Raw genomic sequence first — 25,471 nt, 5'->3', positions numbered from 1 at the left:
GTCATTGAGACTGAACTCCATCTTGTAAGGCATCTTCCATCAAGCATCGTGGTACCGTAAGCCTTCTAAGATTACTAACAACTCTCGAGCCTCGCCAGCTTGGTTGAACAAGATGTCAATAAGGTCACTGGTGTCTGGATCGTCTTCAAAAAGTATGTTGCCGACCGAAGGAAATATCTTTTCGCCCAAGACCTGCTCTGCTAACCAATTGTCATCTTCATCAATATCCATCATTTCACAAAAGTTTTCAACCTCAGCCAGTGTCTTTTTCCGTTGAGATGTGCGGACCATCTTATTTGATGTGTTGAAGATATGATTGATGAAATAAATTGAGATGGATTGTGATTGGTTGATGTGGTAAAGAAGGAAACCCAAAGGTTTGAAGTCAAATTGGCTTGACCCATCACAGATGATCTGGTGCAGCGCTGTCCGGATAGTGAAACGGACAAGTTTGCTCCTTTTACGCTCATATATTTTACAGCATCTTTTATGAGATCGGACAAATTTTTAAAAATCCACTGTTATAAAAAATTTGTCCGTTTTTTTACGATTTTCACAAAAATAATTTGAGTTGAAACCCCCTAATGTTATGTGTTGGTTTTGCAGGTCTTCACAGATTAGGCGAGCTGACAATCCCCGACTCTAAAAGATACTTTGATGAAAGAAAAATTATCCTCCGATTGTCTCTCAAATTATCTTTGTGTAATTTTTTTTTTCAATATCAATTACCGTATTCAAAAGGCAACAGGAATTATCTCGGCGCTCCTGTGGTTATCCAGCAATTTTTCAGCTCTTCAGCTTGTCCAGTTTGACGTTTGAAATCGTACCTACGCAAAAGAGATTCAGATTTTATCACATCAACTGAGCTTTTTGTCACGTCCAACGGTTCCCCTCCAACTCAATCTTGGTTTTTAACTCAATTCCATTCCCATTTCAACAAAACTTTTTCAGGACACTTGTTAAGATCCGGTGGAGCTACGGCTTTAGCTCAAGCAGGTGCCACTATGGATTACATCAAAGATGCTGGTCGCTGGTTGTCGGAAGCTTTCTTAATATATGTCCGTGGACATGTGGCTTTATGTTTACCCAAAAATCAGAATCATGTGATTGGGAGCGTTGCTCATGTCGGTTCAAAAGTTTCATTTTCTTAAAAGTGAGTTTCGATTGGTGTTATAGACGCGTCAATGGCTTCCATGCCTAGTCTTTGTTTTTCACAGGTTAATGGCTTTATGCCTGTGTGATTCGGTCAATGGCTTTTATGCCTGTCTGGTGTTCTCTTTTTGACATTGATACTGACAATGTTTCTTGCTTTCACTTATTATTATTTCCACCCTCTCCTACTTCACCACTCTGTCTATACGGTTGATAGGCGGGTCGGAAAGGGTGCACTTTATGTTTGTTATCAGAAATTTATTCACCCTCGGCAATCTGCCTTGGGTTTCGCCCAACAACTCTTGTCCTGTTTTAGTATTTTACATACTAAGGTTTTGTGAGTAAGAACTTCACATTTCTAGTTGTTGGTAACGTGTTATTAACAGATGGGAATGTGATGAATTTCGGACTTCAAATTTTGAACGTAACGGTACTAACGGATCGGATCTTTTGATACATTTATAGCACCACATCCATGATGTCATGGCTGTTTACCATCTTTACCAAATTCATCTTTTCTTCATTCCCATAGTGTTTACCATCGTTCTATCTTTGGTTCTCGTTATCTATTGGGATGTTTTTCGTGCCCACCCGCCCTTTTGTACCTATCTATTTCATTTGTTGTTGTTACGAACTAGTCCTATATCTTTATTTTTTATTTTATTTTTTATCTCTTTTCAAAGTTACACTTTTTTATTATGGGGTTGCTTTTTCTTTCTTTAAAAAAAGAGAAGAGTCAAAGAGTTTCAGTTTTTATATTGTTTAGTTTCTTCTATTGTGTTTTTAGCGGTTTTACACTTTTCAGTAGCCAGTTTTTATTATTATATTTGTTATGTGTGGAGTTAGGGCCGCTAGCCACCCCGTAGGGTGCGCTTTATGTTTGTTATCAGAAATTTATTCACCCTCGGCAATCTGCCTTGGGTTTCGCCCAACAACTCTTGTCCTGTTTTAGTATTTTACATACTAAGGTTTTGTGAGTAAGAACTTCACATTTCCTTGAAAAAGATTTCAATGGGTCTTAGACATTTTCCGCATTTTCTCTTTTTCCTCTTTTTCCTCTTTGTTCCCTTTTCCTTTTTTTGCCTTTTTCCCCGGTGTTTCTTTCAAACTTCAGATAGCGAACAAAGTGACCAAGCACATGGTTCCTAATAAATAGCCAAAACTCAAGTTGTTCAGCGCGATAGAAAGAGAGCGCGATATCCACTAGTATTGTGGGCCATGTGCTTGGTCACTTTGTTGATCAGTGTCACATTTGTCCAACTCCAATCCTCTACATTGTTTCACAGTTCTCTTGCTTGTATTCCTCATCATACCCCCAAGGGTAACGATCCGTTAGAACTTTGCCAACTCACTTCGGTCGTCGATAGAGTGACTCGCATCCCCTTTCCTTGATGATCCAAGGCACAAAGTCAGGTTAGATGGGACTGAGGAAGGCAAAAGGAAAAGCCACATAGAAACAACTGGACTCACTTGGAACAACATGTGACTCATGTGGTCTGGTCAGAAGACGCGCAGACAGCTATGTGTATGTTGTTTGTGAGTCCTAGGTGGCTTTGGTGGTCTTTGCACTGGTGAGTAGAGTACACCACGGGGAGGTCTGGACCGCCCACCGACGGTGCAGGCCGGCCATCTGATAACCGCTGTAGAACTTATAACCCAACAAGGGTTATACAGAGCTGGAAGAGGATAATCTACTAATAAAATGACTAGTAGAAGTTGTCTAAGGACTGCTCTTCTAAAACAACACAATCAGAAAGAGCTCTGTTGTATTGAGTACTGATAAGGCACCAGAGAAATATAACTTCACACGTAATTTTAACTTCAAAAGCACACTTTGTATTACTATCAACACTGCTATAGTGTTATTCCCAATTGATAACTGAAAAAAAAATAAGCAATATCTGATTGATATTATTCCCAATAAGTCTTTATGACTATAAAACTAAAGTAAATTTCTCTTTATAACTGTAATAAAGGGCGTATTTAAGTGAACAGGTACTATTAAAATAAGTTTATGATGATAAACAAAATAATAATGGCGTAAATGATAAAGAAAAAAAAGGGGAACAACAGTCCCAAAACCCTCTCAAAGTATATATAACAATGTACTAGAACTTTTACAATGGTCAACAGCCTCAAAACCAATCAAATCCGCCCAAAATTCCCTAAAAACCCTATGATGACGCAATGTAATGGTTTTGTTACTAATAAATGATGTAATTTTCACAGCTAAAAGTGATCAATGACGCAATAATATGATGTACAGCACTTCTTATGATGAATACAGGCGATTTTTTCCTTGTAAACTAGCTGAAAACCAATTTTTGAGATTACGAATTTTTTCAGATGTGCTCCAATTTTTGATTACTAAAGTGCATCTTGTAGTCCACGTGTTACTGATCATTTCTGACACCTACATGACCTACTTCTGATGAGTGATGAGTAAGATATTGAGTTGTGAAGTTACGGTTTTTAGTGTTACATATGACTTGTGACTGTAAATTCGAGATTCACACCAATTCTTTATTTGCCTTATAACTTTTTACACACACCTCCGTTACTAATGATTTAAAGTTTGTACATTATGTAATCCACTCTTCTGCGTTGAATGAGCCATCTACCAACCTATTCTGACGTCATTTGACATATGTAATTAGCTGAAAACCTCCATTTTCCACGAATTTCACCCATTTTCTTCACTTTTCACAGCTACTACTAAGCCTTTCTTGCTCATGTAATATTACATCATCATCTATAGCCTTAAAAATCCCGGAAAATCCTCTTGGCAACCTTAAATTCCATCACTACCACTATTACACAACCAAACTACACGTGTACCTCTTGTTTACCAACTTCGAAAAAGTGCTTTTTTCCTAATAACTTCTGTTTCTACTTATCAACCTTGAAGATTAAAATTGTCATAGTATCATATAATGTTGTTCTTTCATATTCTAACCTCATAATACCCATAACTTTATTTTTACTAACCTAAAAACCATTTTCCAACCTTTATACCTATAATTTCGAATTTTTCTTATGTTTTTCTTTCTTTCTTTTTGTAATAAATTTGTAAGTAAACTATAATGATCTTAATATATAATGTGAAATAAAATGATGTAATGTTGACCTAATGACCAATACATAAGCCTACAAGAGCTTCAATTGATCAAAAACCTCCATTTCGAATTTTCTTTCCTGCTGAATCCTGCTAATAAACTGGTAAACTGGTAATTGTGAATTTTTTAATTGATCCCATAAATTGATCACCACACCGCCCATGCGTGCGCAGTGATGGGCGGCCTGAAGAAGGACCTAGGCTTGGCGGTTTATGAACCGCCGGTCGATCCCGTCCAAACGCGGCCCAAAAGCTCGCCAAGGGCGGACCTCGGCCAACGGCTGGCGGTCAGCCCCAGCGTCCCATGTGCGTGAAACATGGGCGGGAGCACAAGCATTCGGGGCATGCCCCGTGAGGTGCAGGGAGTCACTTCGGCGCCCTGAGGGGCAAGGGCAGGCAAGGCAAGGCGGGGGCAGGTAGGCTGGGGCAGGACTGGCCAATGCGGGCAGGTTTCACGCACCCCGGGTTTCGAGCCGTCCAAAATAGCAAAAACAGATTGTATATTATATACTTTTTCAATGGATGCAGCAATGCGGTCCAGGAGGTCGTTTTGGGGTTGGACAAGTACTGAGCACACAATGGGTAATGTAACAGGAAAGAGGCAAACAGTGGAAACGTTGATTTTTGTGAAAGTCAATTGTGTTCAGAAAGGGCAGGACGTTTTTCACACATGGTCAACCCCAATCTGATCATTCATTCATGACATCCTCTTGAGCTCCGCCAATTCCAGCCAAGACGTCATGTTCATAGGGAAGACGGAAGGAAACATTCTCGGCTACATCTTGAAATAGGTTTTGGCCATCAAAAGCGGAGATGTCATCATCATAAACGATGTTGTAGAAACTGTAATAAAAGAAAAAACATGTCAGTATGATTTAGTTAATGCGAATCACAATGACCAATTACTCACGACGCTGTATAATCATGGCCACGACAACGTAGGTCATTGAGCTGGTGATCGACCGCGCTCCAAATGGAACTTGAACCTTGTCCAACTTGAAATATGCAAACGGCCTCGCGACGCTGAACACGGAAAGTGCCAAATGATTGGTTAGCTGAACAAAACAAAAAATTAATCAATATGAAACCCACTAGGTAAGCAAAGCGGCAGCGCGCCAGTTCGCTGGTATTCGCCCAAACTGATTCAATGTCACTATGGTCTCCAGTTTGTCCTAACTTAATGAAAATCTGATTAAAGACATATTAGTGTTCATGTTTGGATACATTACCAGTATGCAACGGACACTCACTCGATGTACCAGACCCTTGAGGGTTGGAACGGCTCCATGGACTACAGGGTTTTTTGGATCGTAAACGCCAGTTAAGAGCTGTAGAGTGGTTCATGTTAGACAGTGCGCATGGTGAAAATCAGGCCAGAGAAAGTCACAACTGACCAGCAAATGAAGGCGCTCGCGCACATGTTTGCAAACATTTTTGATCTCCGAGTTGTATATCCGAGTCGCGGGGACATCACTGATGCCGTTGACTTGAGGTGGCAGGAATTGCGTAACAGCCCCACCTTGGCGCACAGCGGTCTAGTGGAAAAGGAAATGAGGGGCGGGGATACGGTCATAAAGATAAAGAATAGGACGAACCTTGATTGAATTGAAGAGCGAGTGAGGCAACCAATCGCGCTGAGGGGTTTCCAAAGCCGTATAAGACTCCAGAGATTCCTTCACAATAAACCTGTGAGCTGCGGTGATGATCGCACCCTGACAGATGGAGACATCAGGTAGGGTAACCAAAGGGAAAGAAATGTATCAACTGCGTACCCTGAGCTCTGTAGACACGGACCAAGCAACCGCACTGGGAGGATTTTGGGCATTTGGCACATGCGGCGCATTACCATTGAGAACATTAGGGGATGATTGAATAAGTTTGGTTAGAGTCTCAATGTGTTCATTATTAAGCTCGACCTTGTCCGATAAGCCTTCAACATTGGTGGAGATAGCGTTGACTCTCGCCAAGGCCGCTTCGACTTTGTCCAATATACCTATTACATGATCGGCCATCTTCAAGAGTTGATTGGACATTTTCTTGACCTCAAACTTGATCTTGGTATGACAGACACTCGTCACAATGTGGCGATACACCCCGTGGGCCTAAGGACGAGGAATCAAGAGACCATGAGATCAAAGGGACAAGGTAACACATGACACGGGAAGAAGCAAAAAAACCACTTGCCTCGCAGTTGGCCAGGGCGTACATTTGGTTGGCCTCGTCAAGGCCGGCCTTGGTGGCCAACTTGTCAAATACCAGGCTTTCACCAGCGCCAAGAGGGGTTCGTCTCTGATCGGTTGGTTCTTGGGATGCGTCTTCCTCCAGACGACGTTCAGCTTCACCTGAGTTTCGAAACCCCGGGGACCGGGAACGATCATTGTGGTTCCAGGCGGTGCCAGAGGTGCCTCTCGCCCCTGTCATTAAGGCGAGATGAAGAAAATGAGATATATGATGCTAAACAGTGAAAAAGGGACTTGGTACCTTGTAAAGTCGCAAAGTTACTAAAAGAATGGATTGAGGCGGGATTGGCCGGAGTGCGAGGGGATTGTGAGCTAGCAGGAGATGAATCTGGGGCAAGATTGCCTGCGTTATGAAAAAATTCAAGCGACTCAGTTAGATACGAAAAGCGGGGTTGGATGGTCAAGATTGACGAACCGAAGTTACGGTTCTGGAGAGTAGACATAGTTAACAAGCTATAAAGACGATGAATTCAAAAAGAGAAGTGAAAGGTTGATCAATCACAGTTGATATCGTCAAAATGAAAACGAGGATGTGGAAATCGGAAAGATGTCAAATGTCAGATATGTCGGAGATGGGGGTTACATGGTGACGGATCAGGGCTGTTTTTATATCCGGGGTTTTGGATCATGGTCTCCAATCAGCGGTCATCAGTCCAAAAGTTAGCTTTTTTCGGTCTATGACCAAAAGGTTTTGGTTGAGTGTGGCTGTGGTGACAGATGATTCGAGCAAGTGAGTCCGCCATTGTTCAGACCTTTCAGACGAATGGTCTTGTCCTTTTTGGGCAATTCGGGCTTGTCATCCGTGAGGTTGAAAACACACCAGTGATGAGGTGATAACACACCAACTCTGGCTTTTGGTTGGCGCCTTAAATTGGTCATTTGTTGGCCCTCGCAATTGGGCGATAATGCACCTGTGCATACAGAAAAACACCGAGTCTATGCGAAGATACACAAACCTGTATCGTCGCATGTGATCCGAGAGCCCTTCAATAGAATTTCTTAGCCAGATAGTAGGTCCTATCAAGGCCTTGAAAAGCTACAAGTCCCCACTTTTTCAACGTGGAGACCAATTAAATCTCACCATCTCATGTTACCAAGTCACCACCTCATATATAAATCTCACCACCGCACCCAAAAGTCACCACCATAACCTAAAGTCACCACCACACCCATAAATCTACCCACCTAACTGAAAGCTCACCAGCACACTCACAAATCTCACCGTCTCACCCTCAGCTTCAACCTCTCATATGTACAAGTCACCACCATACCCGAAAAATCACCACCCCATTCCTAAACCTCACCGTCGTACTTTTCCCCTCAACCTCTTATATGTAACAGTTGTCACCATAACCCAAACTCACTATCTCATCTACAGAACTCACCACCATACTATCACTAAAACTTTATCCTATTTCTCCTCAGCCAAGCCAAAAACATTACACTGCTCAGCTTCGTAACCAAAACCGCCCATGCACGACACCAATCAAATGGAGACCAACTCAACCCACCCAGAAGAAGAATATGTATTCCCAGTTCCGAACACCATCGAGATATACGACCTTGATCGTCGCCGGATGGACGACTATGTCCATGCCTTCGGAGCTCATCAGCAAGGTTATCGAACACGCATTGGCCACTCGACTGCAGGCAGCCATGTCTGCCACTACGATTGTTACCGAGGAGGCTACCCTCGTGGCGGCCAAGCGGTCGTTGGCACCACTCGATCTCTACGTATCGGTTGCCAGTTTCGACTCTCAGCTCGCTTTCTACCGAATCAGATGTGTTGGCTTCTCATACACACCCACCTGAAGCACAATCACCCACACGACCCCAATGTCAAACCTCGCAAAAAACCTCCTGCTCCAGACCCCATACTACCCCATCCATACCACCTCAACCTCGACGCCAACTTAGAAGACCCCTCCTCTTTTCCACTTCCCAGCACCTCAACCTCAAAGCCAGACGATACCGCCGCTCCCACTCCAAATCCATCGACTACACTGTATCAACCGAGCGATGAAATCATTACACATCTTCTTCAAAAGACTACAAACAATCTCACCAAACGCCTCCAATCCTTGACCCCACACCGTCGACATGAGGCAATACAGAAGATTGAGGCCATCCTCATGGATCAAGAATCATCTACACCACCCAGGGAACAACCTTCCACCGTAAACCCATCACCAATCGTTCAAGATGTGATCAATACGTATCACCAATCACCCAACACAGTCTCCCCCAATCTCTTCCTCCCTGAAACGGTAAGGGAGGCTATTCTCCTAACCGTCACGGTCAAAAGTTTCAAATTACTCAGCAAATATTGATGCATTTCTGTCATATAGGAGGTTATGCAATCCTTGATGCTCACCGATCACGTCACATCACCCGAACAACCCATTGAAGAATTGAATGACCCATCAGTGAGTCTTCCACCTCGATCAATGCAAATAAGCAGTTACTCATCAACGTTCATTGCAGATCAACAGCATTATTGACGATTTCTTTGGGACATCTGAATTCACCAAATCAACCTTCAACATCGAAGACTTGCTCTTTGCCGACGCGCCACCAGCACCGACGCACTGTACACCACCATCCTCATCACCCCTTCCACTCACGACTAGCATCACGAACGTCCCCCTTGCAGCCACTACGGGTGCAACTGCTGCACTGGTCACTGAACGTGAACGCAGGGAACAACAACTCCAGTTACCTGCCTCACTCCCTTCACCCACTGGCCGATTAACTCGCAACCGCACTCGAGAACTAGCTCAGAAGGCCGCATTCGAGAAATCAGTCTTGAAAGAACTCTTGGCCAAATATTCTATCCACAGATGGCTCGAGCCATTTGTCCTCAACATTCGCGAAGTTGAAGCAGATGGCCACTGTGGATTTCGCGCCATTGCTGTTTCTCTCGATCGACCTCAAGACGATTGGCCCAACATACGCCAGCAACTGGAGGACACACTGTTACAATCGCCCAACATTTTTTCAGATCTATCTCTACCGGACCTGCGCGCTGAAGGCTTAGCCCACTTACGTACCCGCAAAGCCAATGTCGTAAATGAGCAAAAATTCTGGCTCACTATGCCAGGATGGGGTGGCGTTATAGCCACCACCTTCAATCGACCTGTCATATTCTACGGCCCCAATCATTCTGATCAAATCACTTTTCCTTACCTCACCCCCCCTAATACTTCACCACCGATTGTTCTAGCACTGGCCTTTCAACACTTCTGCTCACTCAGCCTCGATTTGGCCCGTCCCAATCTTCCGGTACCTAAATTCTGTCGCATTTGGCAGCGCTTTTGCTCGCCTGAAGCCTCACACTGGTTGAGTAATTGGAGCTCCCTGATTGACCACCACGCAGATTACATGGCATCTCAAAACAGAACTTGACGACGCAAAAATCAACGAAGTCCAATTCACATCAAATGAGATTCTTAACTTTATTTGTTTATTTATTTAATTCTTGTATTATATATCAACTTGTGTGATATCATCACATTTCCTTTCAAATTGCAGTTATCAAAAAAAATCTGATTACAAAGAATTAAGTAAGACACAAAGACCCAAACAAAAAGCAGTGCACACAGAGAGGACTAATAATAATAAAGGTAATGTAAGTCGTCATCATCACCGGGCTCTTCTGGCACCAATTCCTCATCCGCTTCCTCGTCCTCATGTGCCCAGAAAATGGGCACACCAAGTATTTCTCCCCATGTAGACGCCGTGCGATCCACCATCATCTTCCACCTAGTGAGCAGGTTGACATCAAAAGCTGCATCGACTTCTACAAAAGGTGCGGTGGAATTCATGACATCTAACAAGCCGTGATCCCACCACTTCCACAAACGACAGCTTCTCTTACTGAGGCCGCTGTGGATAGACCTCCACTCCAACACCCGCGCTTCACCTGTATGCAATATATAGTTTTATCAACACGATTCACTCGTCCACTGCTCTGCTTCCATGAACGAGTCAGCCGAGAGAAGGAATCTTACCAGGTTCATTTGCCTTGCAGGCCTCTACGCGCGCTTGATGATCAATGCCCCAAAGAATAAGCTGCCTTGCCTCGCGCCCCAAACGCCGGAGCTCCTCTTCACACGACCTCTTACTTTGAAAGGCAATGATCCCTGCCTTGGTGCTCTCACATCGAGCCCAAGGCTCATCCAGATGTTTGAGCGCGGCCTCATCCCAGAACGGATCCAAAACGTCCATGTTGTCTACTTCGTCGAATGAAGGCTCTTTAAGACGCGGCGTAGGGCGGAATTGCCTGTTGTACTTCGCCGCATACCTCAAATATGTATCGGTTTTTTTCTTCAGTAGGACTCTTTTCTTTCTCCTCAATTCCTCGTTTCGAGGCTGCTGAGTGGCCCCTTTAGTGGGATGATTACATCAGAACGAAGCAAGATTCCAATTATACAATCCGACCTACCGGTCCTAGTAGCAGCGTCTGCGTGCTGTTGGATGACACCAAACTTTGCTTCGTACAACAATCCCAAAGCTACCGAGACAGTCGTAGCAGACTTGACTCGATCATCTAACAATGATATGATCCCAGCGTAGCGTCAGTGCCTCTACACATCACAGCTTCGCAATCGGACCTACTGTCACGGTGCTTAACATTGAGCAACTCCGTGTTACCCAGTTCCTCGGCCACTTCTTGCACTTTGGCCTCGAGATTGGCAAGGGATCTGGGCAAATCCAGCAGATCGTGCCAATGCTCAACTGTGCGTATAGCAGCGTTTGCCGGGTTCATATCCTCGAGTTGTCGACTGTATAAACATTGCAATAGAGTGTTCATTAATCCTAAATCAGATAAGACCATATAAACAATCCACCAACCGGGCATCCAGTAGCTCTTCCTCGAGTTGGATCAACACCACCAGTCTAGCTCGTTTGTCTTTGGTTGTCTCGTTGATTGCTTTGAGTTGTAACTCCCGTTGGCGCGCCCACTGGGCTTCAAAATAATTAGTTGTGTGTGTGGCATTTGCTCTGACCAGCTTGGACAGACATGCCTCTGACTCCTGCAACTCTGCCACGTATTTTTTGGTATGTTGAACTAGAAATGAAACTGCGGTTTTATATTAACTAAATGGTGATATTGGCAATATTTTAAACCTCGCGTTTACCTGCTTGCTTTCGCAATTGCTGGTTCCGATGGTGATTCCAAAGGTCAAGACTGACAAGCCTACGCTGCTTAGTCGCATAGCGTAGAAGCCGGACCAGTGGAGCGTTCTTCATCCAAACACGCTTCATACCTTCTCCATTTGATTTACCCCATCCTTTGTTGAGTCGAGGATTGTACTCGAGTTGGCAACCCCAACTGTGAGCGTATGCGTGGAACAACGCAGTGCCGAGCTTGACTTGTGCCGCATATTTATCATCTGTAAATACTTTTGTCTGTTGATAAATTGAAAGTGACGAGACGATGTAAGTAAGTATGACATATTCTTTCAGGTATTGATGGGACACGAACCTTTTTAATTGTCTTATCCAGGGTACACCCGATATCATATAAGATACCTACGCTGGTTTCAAATTCCCGTTCGTCCGCGAATAGATCTAAAAGCCACTGGATAAGGGCCACTGCGTTATGATTTCTTGGAATAATATTGGTTATATACACTATTAGTTGGATCCGAATTGAAATGGGTAAACACAATAAATGGAAATATACATATACATACTTTTCACCGCTCTGGACAAGGTTGATGAATTTGATCACGTGGTCGTGTCGGCAAGCCATACCTAACAAGCCAGATTCATCCATGGATTTAAAGTGATGTTTGCCCCGGACATCATTGGCAGTGGTATGCGCTTCAGTACATTGGTCCTGAAGTTTGGTTCAATATCAACGGCTCACTCATTTAAATTAAACACTACATCTTGTATTGTTTCCCAAAAACACTCACGCCTTCGCCAAAATCTTGTCCTGCCATCTGGCGAGCCTTAGCTTCGACCAGTTTAGGGTCCAGAAATATATCAGGTCGTGGAGGCGCGAATCCAGGAATAGGGACACTTGCCGCCGCGTGCCTCTTGTGTTGGAAATTGCCGTCTAAACAAATTACCATGTCGGGTTCATTGGCCTTGCTGACGCCCACTGGAGGTCCAAAACACTTTGGACAATTTGCAGCAACTTTACCCAACTCCGTAAGTTTCAGCCGTTCATTTTCAATATTTCGAATTTGAAGATTGAGTGCCCAATAGGCATCCACCGCCGCGGTGAATGGCTGACGCCAATCGCGAGGCTATTGAATATCAATAATGATGATAACTAATCAGTTCACTTCAAAAGGAAAAATAAAATGTATCTCACTAACTTACACGCATGTTTGATGTGAGTATGACAGGATTGTGGTTATCAAGGGTATCATCTAGTCCCTCACAAAAGCCTTGAATGGGCACAGCATAACGTAACCACATCGCGTGATGATGCACAAGGAGACGAAGTGCAAACGCGGTGCGTGGTGTCTTTGGGGATGCTGCCATGTAACCCATCTGAAGAAGTCTTTGTGGGTCGGACAAATCGCAATTATGGCAAAATGATACCTTCACGCGTCGGCGCCCTGATGGTAACAGAACCCACTCAGGTAAGCGAAGCGCGAGGAAGTGCTGTATGACAGCTCACCGATCAGCTCAACCAGGTCTACATCACGCTCCGTCCGTCTGGCACAGTTACAGGGGGGCCTGAAGTCGTGAGTACACATTTCGTTGTTAAACCAGTTCGATGTTTGTAGTCGAAGACGCAGGAATGTTGGCAACATAATAGCATACTGCCACAACCATCGATTTCACCTGTATGTTTCCAAAACTACTAAGTGTATCCGACTGTACGGAACACTGTACCGACCCATGGAGTCCGAAAACATAATCTAGATATATCTAGAGGCATAGATATATCTCTGGTAGCCTCAAAATCCGGCCAAGTCCAAAGTCCCCCCCCAAACACCTACCAACACCTCACCACCCTCACCACCACTCTCTGCCAGCTCACCACCCACTCACCACCCAGCTTTTCCCACCACCCCTCACCCCCCTCACCCCTCTCAAACCGATTTTCCCACCACCCCTCACCCCCCTCTTCACCACTTTCTCACCAACTACCCGACCTCCTTCACCACTTCACCACTCTCTCCTTGGTACCCGACTTTGCCCACATCTCTTTTGAATACCCCCTCATCTCATTGCTCACTCCCACAGGCCTCACCAATCCTCAACCCACTCGGCCTCTCAATTAACCAATATGCCATACCAAACTCGAGCCCGTGGCGGTGGTCGCGTTGGTACAAACACAAGCCCTCGTGGATCTCAATCACCCCCTCCTGAACCTCGATTGGTTGAAGACGACAATGTCTCAGACGAAGGCTCTGCAGACGAGACCGAAACAAGTGGAAGAAAGAAGCGCAAGCGGAAGACCCGGATCGCCCTTCCAACCATCCACAACTATCACGAAGTTGGCCTTGAATGGGGTCAAGTACGTGCTGAAAGGATCCTTGCCCGACAACCTCACATCAAGACTCGCACCCCTCCAACAACACTTTTTGAAGCTCAAGCACTGCAAGCTCAATACAACCTTGACAAAACAATGCTCTGTATAGCCGAAGGAATCAGCCGATCTACCCTGGATGCATCTCTGTAAGTTTTCACGTTAGTCAGAGTCCTTCCTATTTTGATTGTATTTTATTATCACAGTCACGAGGGTCCCCTTGCCCGCGAACCAAACAGATATACTAACTATCAGACATATAGTATAGTCAGTACCACAACACCCAGTAAGTACATCAATCAAATGAATCATTGCTTCTCAATCAATTTTGGTTTATATTCAAAATGAATCCATTATTCAGTGCCGCCCAAAGGCCAATCGGCGGGGTTCAAGCAACGTAATGCCATCGTAGGCAATGCCTGGTCATCATATAGCGACGACGAAAAGGATGTTTTTTCCCCCAGGTTGTTCGAACGCCTCATACAAGCACTCATGCAAGAAGCCGACCCTCTTCTCGCCCCGGAACCCACATCAACCAGTCCAATTGAAGCCGATGCCGATGAATTAACTGACGAGGACAAAGCTCAATATTTGCCCTTATTCAAAAATCTAGTTAACATGCAAAACGTCAAGCGTGACTTCAAAAATGGTCAACTGTGTAGGCACAGCGGAACACCCAATCGAGTAGAAAAAGTCGGCATTGAGGAGATCAAGAAAGTGGTTGAGCAAGTGAGTGTTTCTTGTCTCTGTTATCATCAGTACACTACATATTCAAGTCAGCTCAATTTACAAACACTCTGGCCAGCTTCATCTCATACACAACAAATTCCGGTTTCAGTTTCACCTACTTGTGTCTGCGTGGCATCCAAATACTACAATGACCCGTGCCTTGTATCAAGATGAGTTCACATCGTGTGAACGCTGGGCTGTACATGCCCGCAGTGAGTTCCACCTCCTCGAACGATTTGCTTTGGAGTCCACTCAAGCACCTCCCAATACGAAAAAAAAGAACAAAAAAACCGACTCTGCAACTGCAACACATCAAGATTGCCTGCGCAAAGAGCTTACCACCTGCCTCAACGGTCTTGTACGTAAGTTGACCCCCGCCAATTTTCATGAGCCTCATCTTCATCCGACTCTTCTGATCTATCGGACATCTCTGATCTATCGGACATCTTCCATCTAATGATCACCCCTCAGAGGCTCATCTACCAGGAGGTCGCCAATCAAAATCAGACACTCACCCACAAGGACCAAACCCGCACATGATAATTCTAGAAAGAAAGTATCGGGGGGAAATTTTCCTTGCTGTTGAGCGCCTACCTGATTCGCAAGTAACCAATGAGATGCTTGCAAGGGGCTCGCGTGCTGGACAACTCCCCGATGCACAAGTGCAAGTATGGATTGATGATATAAAAGCTGGAAGATATTTGATTGTCAAACCACCCCACACAGCACATGCCCCTTCAGCCTCCGCCGAACATACGAGCAATAATACAAGCAATTCTTAGGAATGACTCATTTGGGCTTTCACTAGCCATAGTATATGATATTTAGATATTAGTCTTGTTATACAAACAATCTATACATGATCTACACACACAACTATATGTTACCTTCACAAATACAACAAAATACCCTCTTATTCCGATCTTCATGTCGTGTTCTATCTTTACTTGACAGATGTTCTTTCAAGGGATTTTTAAATTTTCGTCTGATATCTCATCCTTTCTTGACTGAATACAAGGCTTTTGATTGTTCTTATTTCTGTTGTTCGGTGGGTGTGAAAGACTATTTTAGAATTCAAAATGTGATATATATGTTGCTCATTGTTTCCCAGACTTGCCTAAAGTCTATATTACACAACAAGTATGTTTGCTCTTCGGCTCCATACCTAATTGAGTAATTCAAATCTATTGATTTATTCAGATTTTTCAGGTGTGTTTATTTCATTCAATTAGTTTATATTCAATTAGCCGCTATTCAATTAGTTTTCAAATATTCAGCTCTTTCAGGTTCGTTCCATTTGATGTTTCACTTCTACATACATGAGTACTACATAATTACATCTAATTACACTACTGCTCCCTAACTGTCCCAGGGGTTTCATATGTACAAACTCCTTTTTGCTGATTATTCCGAATTAATAGAACGGTACGGGACAGTACTTGTCCAAATTTTGCCCTTTTCCCAAACCTCAAGTGCTCATACCACCTCTCTTCCCATCAACACCCACTCATCTCATTCGTTTTTCTCCACTTCAACTCCAGCTCATATCACTTTTCCTCACCTTCAACTGCTCTCCCCTCCCACCCGCCAAATTAATCAATCAACCTTCTATCTTTGTCCTTGTAATCTTTACTGGCTGTACGTTTGGACGCACTGACAGGTTCAGGTGGCCCTTGATACCAGACCATTTGGCTCTTGTCTGCACTGACAGGTTCAGGCAGTTCAATCCATATCGACTTTTGATATTCTCCTTATCGTGATCTAGTCTTTTATCATTTCCATCGACTCCACCAACTTCCAACGAGCACCATGCAAAAAATCAAGTCAACACCCAAGGCTGAAGAACATGAACTAGAAGCTCGGCACTGGAACGAACTAGAAGCTCCGCACTGGAACGAACTAGAAGCTCCGCACTGGAACCACGCCCAGGATCAATTTATCGTATGCTTTGATTGTTCACAAGCTTGCTGGGAAGAAGTCTGACTCCAGATTCAAGTCGGTGATGACCAATTACAAACTAGCCTTCAAATGAAATCTAAAGCAATCTCAGATTAAGAAAAACTTTCAAACTGTGAGTTATATCGTTCTGTTTCTATCTACTTTCTTTTTTATTTCCTTTCGTTTTGATCCTTGCTGACCAGTGCTTGCTTGGGTGTTGTGTAGTTAAAGATTACATAGTTGAAGAAGGCATACATCATCTTTCACAAGTTAATGAAGAACTTTCACCAGAACAACGATTCACGCTAGCTATCATTCGAGAAACAACATATGCTTCATTGACCGATATACTTTATTCAACCCCGACGAATCATAAGAAACTCGAATCTGAAGATAGTACAGATGGAGAATCATCTAAATCATATTTCGCTGCACTTTGTTTAGCTTTATTGGAATCGGATGTTTCAATCAATCGAATTGATACAGAAGAAGAAACAGTTGAAGTAGTTAAACTTGATTCTTCTCAACATTTCACAAGTTTCAAATTAAATATTGTCCAAATCAATCAAAACGATTAATGTTTGAACTTATCAGAATGGGTAGTCCGACCCAACATTTAATGAATGAAGATACAAGAATCACAATCATTAAGGCTTCTCATGATTCTCCTAATCAAAATGAATTAACTAAAATTGAGCAATTAAAACTTGAATTGGAGTTAAGTACTTATCCAATTGAACCTGAATCAGATGTTAGAATTGCTTCTAATGTCATCAATACTCTTGGATTGAAAATCAGTCAAATTGAAGCTTTTAGAAAACGTGAAGCTCAATTATTCGAAATCCTTGTGCCTACTTTGGCTAATCGAAATCATTCATGAAGAATTCGAAAGTTGGGATTCAATGGTTTGTTTGTTTTTTTAAGGTTTTAGGGGGAAAGGGTAAAAGGAGGAAAAACACGCTGGTTGGGTTCATTGAATTCATATGTCTCTTGGATTTGGGTCTTTTTTGATTCATGACTTTTTTCCTTTATTCTTCTCTTTTAAATATGCTTAGTATATAAACAAGAATTGGTGTTTAAACAGATGCTTAATTTTTCTTTATGTTCTACCTTATATATACCGACAAACACACGATCCTCTTCATCTTTCCGCTTCTGCATCCTACTCTTTCTTTGTAGTTCATCAGAAACCTGGGATTTGTCTATGACTTGTTTTTTGACACGAATTCATTTCATAACTTTGTAACTTGACCATTTTTTCTTTCTGTTTTTCTCTACTGATCTAAGTAATATTTATATGTATATCTTGCTTTTCTGTTTATTGAATTAGTTTTTTTGTCTTACAAGAAGGAAGTAAACAAAATGAATTAAAGTCAAACATTGTCCATTTTTCACATTGAGAATTGTATTTCATCAGAAAGTGTGAAATGAACTCAAATGAACACACTGTTGGAGCGCATTTCTTGAGAGGGGAGGAAGTTGTTGACTGTGCGATTTGAATGCCAATTGGAGAGTAGATTAAGCTGAAATAAACAGGGATATGTATCATAAAGTCTTGATGGAATTCAGTTGTGTGGTTGGGTGCTTCAAAAATCAGCATATTGTTATGCTTGCACAGGAGGTAAAGTCGAATTTCTCAATCTCAGAATGCAGGTAGACACAGTGCTCAAAAGGAAGTTGGTCATTATTTGAGTTAAAATATGAGTGAACCTGTTTCAATTATGGTCTAGCATAATTCTATCAGTTTGCCAATAATATTATATAACAGATAAAACTATCAAACTTTCAGTTGCAAAATAAGCAGCATAATGTACGTGTGCAGGTCACATATTCAAACAAAGTTGTCCAAAAAACTTTACACATCTTTTCAGTTAGCATGAAAGTTGAACCTATCCCCTCATGATATAGCATAGCTCTATGAATGAGCAAGTTATGATGTATGTTCCATAGACTCATTTCAGGTTCATTGTGATTTTGTCCACAAAATCACATCTTTCTTGTAGACACCTACATCAAATAAAACTTTTTCATTTTTCAACAGAAGCCAAAATTGTGATTTTGTCCACAAAATCACATCTTTCTTGTAGACACCCACATCAAATAAAACTTTTTCATTTTTCAACAGAAGCCAAAAATTGAACTGGGGTCATACTATTATGGCTTAGCTCAAAGTAACTATATTCCAACTTTCTTGGTTGTGAAATAATTGAGTGGTGTTTTCTGTTTTGTTGACGCCATTCCCAAGAGTATTACAATAAGCAAATCAGCATTGTTAAAAAGCTTGCAAGCTGATAGCCCTATGCTACCCCATCACAGCATCAGTTTGATCTTTTCAATACCTTGAAAAATGAAACGCTTGTATTTGAGCACTGTCTCTCAAATATTGAAACACAAGGTCACAATTGCGACGCATATCATAATGCCACTGTGATGACTTGGTTAGGATAATGATTAAAGTATTTGGGAGATAGAAATACACTGTCTCATTGTGCAACCTGTTCTACTTTCTTTTTAACTCAGACAAAACTTTTATTTGAGCACCGTGTAAATGACCCCCACTCCTTGTGTGCTACTGGAATCACAATGAACCCGCAATGAAAATGGATATCATTGCACACAACTTGTTGGTTGATAGAGCTATGATCTTTGGTTATGAACATAATCTTATCTTTTATCCAACTTTAATAATGAAGAGGTTTAATAATGTACTACAACACAACACAATTGACCTGCACGCAGTGATATTTGTCAATAAAAGCACACAGAAGTTTGGTTTGTCCACAGAGAAGGAAAAACGCTTCATATAACTTGGGTTTGTTTACCAAAAATAATTTCACATCTGCACTTATATCCTATGCCTCTTCAAGACAAGAAGCCTCAAAAGAGTGTCACATCATATTACATATCATCTTGAGCCACTGCGATAAGCCTGTACCTCTCCCAGTGGTCTACGGTTCAAGTGGACAATTCAATATCAATATCAGTTTGAACAGTTATGGACACAGACATTTAATGACAAATTCAACTTGACAGTTAGAGTGAGACTGTGCAACCACCCTTTTCAAACTTGAATGGTGGTTGAAATAAATAATGACCAAATCGACAAAGCTTTTACTTCACCTTTTTATAGGTCCGAACATTGTTCCGTTTTGGGGATTCTGTTTTGGTATTCTTAACTAACGTAGATTAACCAATGAACAGAAGTCATTAGTACATATAGTCAATAGCCTAGTTAGTCTCAAGCAATTCCGAAACAAGAAAAATATCTCGTTCATCCTTAGCTGTTAACCTTTCATTCTGTAAGATGCCTTCAAATGCCAACAATCGCCCTCTCAAGAATATAGGACGACACCCAAAACCTGTTACTCCTCTCCAAGCTGCTTTCTTAGCTCAGAAAAAAAAAGATCAGCGTCAGACAAGGCAGTCGCAATCTCAGTTCAACATACGCAAAGAACCATTGGCCTCAAATGTGAATGTGACACCACAGCAGCCAGATTGGGCAAACTCGCAAACTTTTGGAGACATTGAATACGATTATGGAGATGAAGAAGTTGACCCAACAGCGCACACAAACCTTCAAGATTACATAGACAATGACGATTGGGAGGACGAAGACTCCGAATACGATTCGGAAGATGAATACATACTTTCAGGCCTTCGTCGTCGGGAGTACGACCGGAGAAGACTCAATCAAGAAGTCCAATGGCACCGACAATGCTCTCTGATGGTTGCACCGTTTCTTCGATGCCGTAAAAAAACTTCTGATTGGGGTAATTGGATAAATTGTCATCAAGATTTCAAATCGCCCTGCTCCTGCCCAGTGAAAAGCAAACGGACTGTTTGGGTTGATCTAGTGGATCTCTTAAGTCAGTGTGAATGAGTGTTTCTTGTATTTGTGGAAATCAGTGCTGATATTTTTCTTGTGGGCAGCACGAGAACAAAAAGAAGTGACGTTCTGTGACTGTGTCACTGACCCTGTCCGTCTTGTTGAGATGGGATATATAGGAGCCACACCCTTCCATCCCAACACAGCGTTTTCGATCCGTCTGCTCAAGTACTTTCATGTCATTTGGAAGTACTGTGCCACACGTACCCAGGGTTTTATGCGAGCTATCGACAAGTTGCTCAATTCGTTCAACCCTATGATACTCACAAAGAGTGGACAAGTACATATTTTTCATGATTGAAAGAGTGAGCCAATAGTAGTTGTCTGATTATATGCACCTTCTGGATTCTAGCCTCGAGATTGGCGAGAGCCTTTTGTCTCGGCTCTGGATGCTTATCGTTCCATCATTACTAGTAGCAGGAGGAAGGAATTTGAAGTGCTCAAGTTTCAACCAATTGATTACCTGGCAGCGAACTGTCCAAGGTGTTTTGGCCCACCGGCGGGAGCCACGGAACCTGAAGAACCACATTACATAGTATGTATGGATGGGAACTTTCAGCATCGCAGGCATGCAGCTGCGAGTGTCCCAATACCAGGATATGTGCCTGAGACCCCCGAGCTCTTCATGCATAGCACCGAACTACTTAAGCTCCCTGAGAATAATCGCCGAAGACCTGGAACTACAATCGAAGATGAGGAGGTCGTAAGTCAATCAAATTCTTCTCCTTTCAATTGTGAAGTTTAGTATAACCAATATTACTAATATTGTACCCACAATTTTGGATAGCACCCTTGTAGTGAGCAGCATACCGCCGCAAACGATGTTAGAGGCAAATCCCACTGGGGTGGCTGCGATGATAACGGGCTTTTTGGGATGGGGTGTCGCCATGATCACACCCTTCGATATATCAACATCATACAGAGCGGAGAAAAGTAAAGTTTTTTTATACTTTCCATTTGTAATCGATACCCTAACAGAAAGGGAACCTTCAAAAATAGATCTATTTTTGGATTGTCCATGATCGATTGGATTTTGAAAGTTGTTGGTTGTGCAACAGGCCGCGAGGACAGGAATAAGGTCGGATTCTTATATGACATTGGATGTAGTGTTCAGAAAGGAATATTAAAAGTCTGTCAAAAAGATGTTCTCAACTTCTACCCTGATGCCCTGACCTCTCACTCTCAAACAACCAAACAGCGCAAACAATTTGCAAATGAACGCGAGCATGGGCGACTCAAATTCGGAACCAGTGTCTTCCATGCTTATGTTCACGAGTGGGGCTGTCAATTAGACTATAACCCTAGGCTTAATGTTGGGTGGGGACTTTCTGACGGTGAAGGCTTGGAACGTAAATGGTCAGAGTTGTCTCCGCTAATCACACCAAACAGGTATGCAACCAGCCAACATCGATTGGTAAGCATCAGTCTACGCTCCATTCATGGCAATGAAATGCTAAAGAATAATGCAGGTAAGTGGGGTTGAGTAGTGTTACACAATTCATTTTTGATTTGAGCTGACTTTGGTTTTTGCCATTCTCAGTTCGATCTGTTAAAAGACGGTTCAAAGAAGTGGAAAAACGACTGGTTGAAGCTGAATCAGCGTTACATAAAATACAGGCGCAACACCCAACTCATACTATAGTGTATCTAGAGACACAGTGGAACAGACAGAGGGAATTGCAAAGAAAAATCATATCTGAGAGTGCCAAAGACAAGCGCGCACAACTTTCGGTGCTTATCAAACTTGAAGAAGGGCTGGTTGAGGCTCGGTAAGTCACGTCACTTTGTTTTTCAGAGATCTAATGTTGTAATCTGATTACTGGTCCAACAGTAATAAGCTCCAAGTCATCGAAGCCAAAAGTCGAATGGCACGAACGGATGAGGAACATAATGCGCTCCTCAGATTACCTCAAACACTTGTACTTTTGGAGCAGAAAGCCCTAGATTTGGCTAACGAGCTTGGCTCAAAGCACTTCCATCGATCTTCAGGTGAGGTTCTGTGATTTATTCTGCTGATAATTTTGTTTCTGATAAGCCTCTGATACTTGATGTGGCATATTAGACGGTGAACGAAAGTCACTACTTACAATCCAAATGGCAAAGACCAGACTGTACGAGGCCAAGGTTGGTGTTGTTGAAAATCAGAGACGTGCTCGTCTGCATACAGGTAAGGTACTTTGTCAGGAAAGAAATAGGCATATTGGCTGATCTCATTCTTGTGTCTAGGGACAAAGCATCAGTCTTCGATCAATCAGACGCGAGAAAAAAAAAAGAAGTCATTACAGACGAAATTGAATACCTATCATCGACATGTGTCTAACTATAATGAACAGTACTCAAGAAGGCGAAGGGTGGGAATCCCTGATCCCACCTTTGAAGAAATAGAAGCGATGCCGGTCACTGATTTGTTTTGGGATCTGGGTGGTTTGACTCATCCTGAAGAAGCCTGGGCTTCAAATGAATATACAAGGGAAGGTATTCAACATTATCTGGTCAAACGAGCTGCTGGTGAAGAGGTAAGACGAATTGCAAGAGAGGCTCGTCAACTTCTCCAATGGGCACTGTATTATCAACAAAAGGTGGACAACATTCAGGTAGATCGATTACAAGCGCAGGGTAAGTTGTTTTGTATTGGTCTTTGTGATTGTAGTCGATATTGCAGTCTTCTTACTTCATTTTTTTGTACAGATGTAAGCAAAGCGGAGATGATTGAGCTGTTATACTGGAACCTTGTCCAAGAGACCAGTCGCTTATGGATGACTTTGGATTATGGTCTGGAGGATGTTATGAACTCCACAGCACAATACTTTGATGGTGCACATGTTTCAGATCAAATTCTCTTAAATCAATGGAGATCGATGAGGGCAAGGACTATGGCTCACTGGGATGAAGTTGTGGATATACCCGCTTTGATTGCAAAGAAAACAAATGAAGACTTGATGATAGAACACTAAACGCTGATACAAAAACTTTAGTTGAGAACACTAAACGCTGATACAAAAAATTTAGTAGTCTTGTTGTAAAGTATTGAAATATGGTCTGTGAGGTTTAGAAAGAGACTGTATTGAATTTGGAATAAAGATATACTTTCTTCACTATCTTTTTGATCGTAACGACCTGCGAGTAGTGAGTATTACAGTGTCACTTTCAACTTGCCCTTCTAGTTCTGCACGCCCTCGCTTTCGAGTGAGCGGCTGATTGTTGGTTTGGCTGGACATTTTACCTTTGCCTTTTGTAGATCGAAGGTTTTTTGATGATAACGAAGCAGTGCCAGACCAATCAGGGGGATTGGAGACTGAAGCGTGATCCGGATGAGAAACCTCAGTCCGCTTCATTGTTGTGATCATTGTGGCAGATACTTCTTCCGGTGATTTATTATGATCGATCGAGGTCTAAACAAATGGATGTGTTATACTCAGGGGATACGGGACAATACATACTAAATGAAGACTTACATGTGTGCTGTGTGGTATTGTGTGCTCGACTGGGACATGCGAGAGGCTTCCTGGTGACTGCTAGGTAAGAGGAGAATTTACAACATGAGCTTGTGATTTGATATGACGCACGATCTGGGATTCTTACAATATGTTTGTCGGATTCTGACTTGCTACCAACAAGAGGAGATGGATGATTTGGTGGTCCGACAAATTGCCTGGTAGGTGTGTCTTCTGCATTCTATCCAGTGCATATATATGTAAGTGTCATGTCAATCAGATTGGCTATGGTGTAACTCACATTGACTTGTTTGTTATTGGTATCAATATCAATTGCGGTGTTGGGTTCAGAGGTGTGAATTTGCCTGAACAAACTATCGATTTGATGCATAAGCTCCTTTTGATGTTCAACCGTCATTCCTAGAAGTCTCGAGTGACAAATCTTGATGAATGAGTTGACCGTTGGTTCAGAGGTGCTTGAAGGAGTAAGCTCGCAGGTGGGTGACTTGGGTTGAATATCAGCGCAGCCAAGAGTTCTCAATGCAAGCTTGGCATTGAGGTCATTGTGCGAGGCTGTGGATGGTTGGGATGTAGGAAGCGTGAGAATTTGTGGCGTGTTTGTAGATTGGAGTTTGATATCAGCGTTGGGTTGATGATTGTGTGTGATATTGACGTGAACAAGAGTCCAAGTTTGGTCGGTCGAATTGTATCGTGCCTTGAGGGTAAATGGGCAGTTGATTTTCAAAGACTTTGACTCCTTTGTAGGGTCTTTAGCTGTTTCAGGTTTGCCACTGCGGTGGCAGATATACTTACATCGTTGCTTCTTCTGCACCGAGGATCGACCAATAGATATGTGATAGCCGTGCTGAGGGCTGAATCCCTTGACATACTTGTTCATCAATTCTAGCGTAGGTCCAGGAAGTATGATGGGAGGCGGGGCTGGAATACTGTTGTTCGATTGGGTGGCTTCTGACTCCATGATTGAGATCTGATGAGACGATTGGTATGAGTGATTTGACGAGGATATTCAATAAAGGAAGTTGAATCTGGATACCTTAAGCAGTGTTTTTGGCAAAAAAGTTGTATGTCAAGAGAAGTCGGGTGTGGTGGTGTTGAACGTTGGGTGGTGGTGAGAAAGTGGTGAAGAGGGGGGTGAGGGAGATCGGGTAGTTGGTGAGAAAGTGGTGAAGAGGGGGGTGAGGGGTGGTGGGAAAATCGGGTTGAGAGGGGTGAGGGGGGTGAGGGGTGGTGGGAAAAGTGGGTGGTGAGTGGGTGGTGAGCTGGCAGAGAGTGGTGGTGAGGGTGGTGAGGTGTTGGTAGGTGTTTGGGGGGGGACTTTGGACTTGGCCGGATTTTGAGGCTACCAGAGATATATCTATGCCTCTAGATATATCTAGATTATGTTTTCGGACCCCATGGGTCGGTACAGTGTTCCGTACATTTGGATACACTTAGTAGTTTTGGAAACATACAGGTGAT

At 42.8% G+C, this 25,471-nt stretch overlaps 6 protein-coding genes across 6 annotated transcripts; 3 read left to right on the top strand and 3 right to left on the bottom strand.

The window, feature by feature from the left end:
• Window positions 1-4,956: 4,956 nt before the first annotated feature.
• Window positions 4,957-6,950, bottom strand: MELLADRAFT_61155 (uncharacterized protein; the record flags this gene model as incomplete). Its single annotated transcript, XM_007407123.1, has 10 exons — window positions 4,957-5,110; window positions 5,178-5,290; window positions 5,360-5,455; window positions 5,518-5,595; window positions 5,662-5,802; window positions 5,863-5,979; window positions 6,040-6,369; window positions 6,425-6,681; window positions 6,749-6,850; window positions 6,923-6,950. The coding sequence occupies 10 exons, from the start codon at window positions 6,948-6,950 to the stop codon at window positions 4,957-4,959; spliced, it is 1,416 nt and encodes a 471-aa protein (XP_007407185.1).
• A 1,029-nt stretch (window positions 6,951-7,979) lies between these two features.
• On the top strand, window positions 7,980-9,850 carry MELLADRAFT_77137 (uncharacterized protein; the record flags this gene model as incomplete). The annotated part of the gene is made up of 4 exons (XM_007407218.1): window positions 7,980-8,774; window positions 8,856-8,933; window positions 8,992-9,381; window positions 9,731-9,850. 4 exons carry the CDS (start codon window positions 7,980-7,982, stop codon window positions 9,848-9,850), a joined length of 1,383 nt encoding a protein of 460 aa, XP_007407280.1.
• Window positions 9,851-10,115: 265 nt separating this feature from the next.
• On the bottom strand, window positions 10,116-11,532 carry MELLADRAFT_61153 (uncharacterized protein; the record flags this gene model as incomplete). Its single annotated transcript, XM_007407122.1, has 6 exons — window positions 10,116-10,429; window positions 10,518-10,892; window positions 10,952-11,056; window positions 11,125-11,291; window positions 11,362-11,476; window positions 11,517-11,532. 6 exons carry the CDS (start codon window positions 11,530-11,532, stop codon window positions 10,116-10,118), a joined length of 1,092 nt encoding a protein of 363 aa, XP_007407184.1.
• A 2,572-nt stretch (window positions 11,533-14,104) lies between these two features.
• On the top strand, window positions 14,105-17,552 carry MELLADRAFT_104169 (uncharacterized protein; the record flags this gene model as incomplete). Its single annotated transcript, XM_007407219.1, has 7 exons — window positions 14,105-14,154; window positions 14,212-14,291; window positions 14,367-14,734; window positions 14,844-15,096; window positions 15,967-16,020; window positions 16,898-17,175; window positions 17,211-17,552. The coding sequence occupies 7 exons, from the start codon at window positions 14,105-14,107 to the stop codon at window positions 17,550-17,552; spliced, it is 1,425 nt and encodes a 474-aa protein (XP_007407281.1).
• A 2,424-nt stretch (window positions 17,553-19,976) lies between these two features.
• On the top strand, window positions 19,977-23,512 carry MELLADRAFT_104168 (uncharacterized protein; the record flags this gene model as incomplete). Its single annotated transcript, XM_007407220.1, has 4 exons — window positions 19,977-20,538; window positions 22,099-22,327; window positions 22,390-22,547; window positions 23,247-23,512. 4 exons carry the CDS (start codon window positions 19,977-19,979, stop codon window positions 23,510-23,512), a joined length of 1,215 nt encoding a protein of 404 aa, XP_007407282.1.
• A 17-nt stretch (window positions 23,513-23,529) lies between these two features.
• Window positions 23,530-24,971, bottom strand: MELLADRAFT_61150 (uncharacterized protein; the record flags this gene model as incomplete). Its single annotated transcript, XM_007407121.1, has 6 exons — window positions 23,530-23,675; window positions 23,782-23,950; window positions 24,014-24,070; window positions 24,141-24,233; window positions 24,294-24,766; window positions 24,806-24,971. 6 exons carry the CDS (start codon window positions 24,969-24,971, stop codon window positions 23,530-23,532), a joined length of 1,104 nt encoding a protein of 367 aa, XP_007407183.1.
• Between the last annotated feature and the right edge of the window lie 500 nt (window positions 24,972-25,471).

This window comes from Melampsora larici-populina, assembly GCF_000204055.1.
Source record: "Melampsora larici-populina 98AG31 unplaced genomic scaffold MELLAscaffold_8, whole genome shotgun sequence".
NCBI classification, from domain to species: domain Eukaryota; kingdom Fungi; phylum Basidiomycota; class Pucciniomycetes; order Pucciniales; family Melampsoraceae; genus Melampsora; species Melampsora laricis-populina.
The sequence above is the reverse complement of the archived record's forward strand: the minus strand, read 5'-3'. Positions and strand labels throughout refer to the sequence as shown.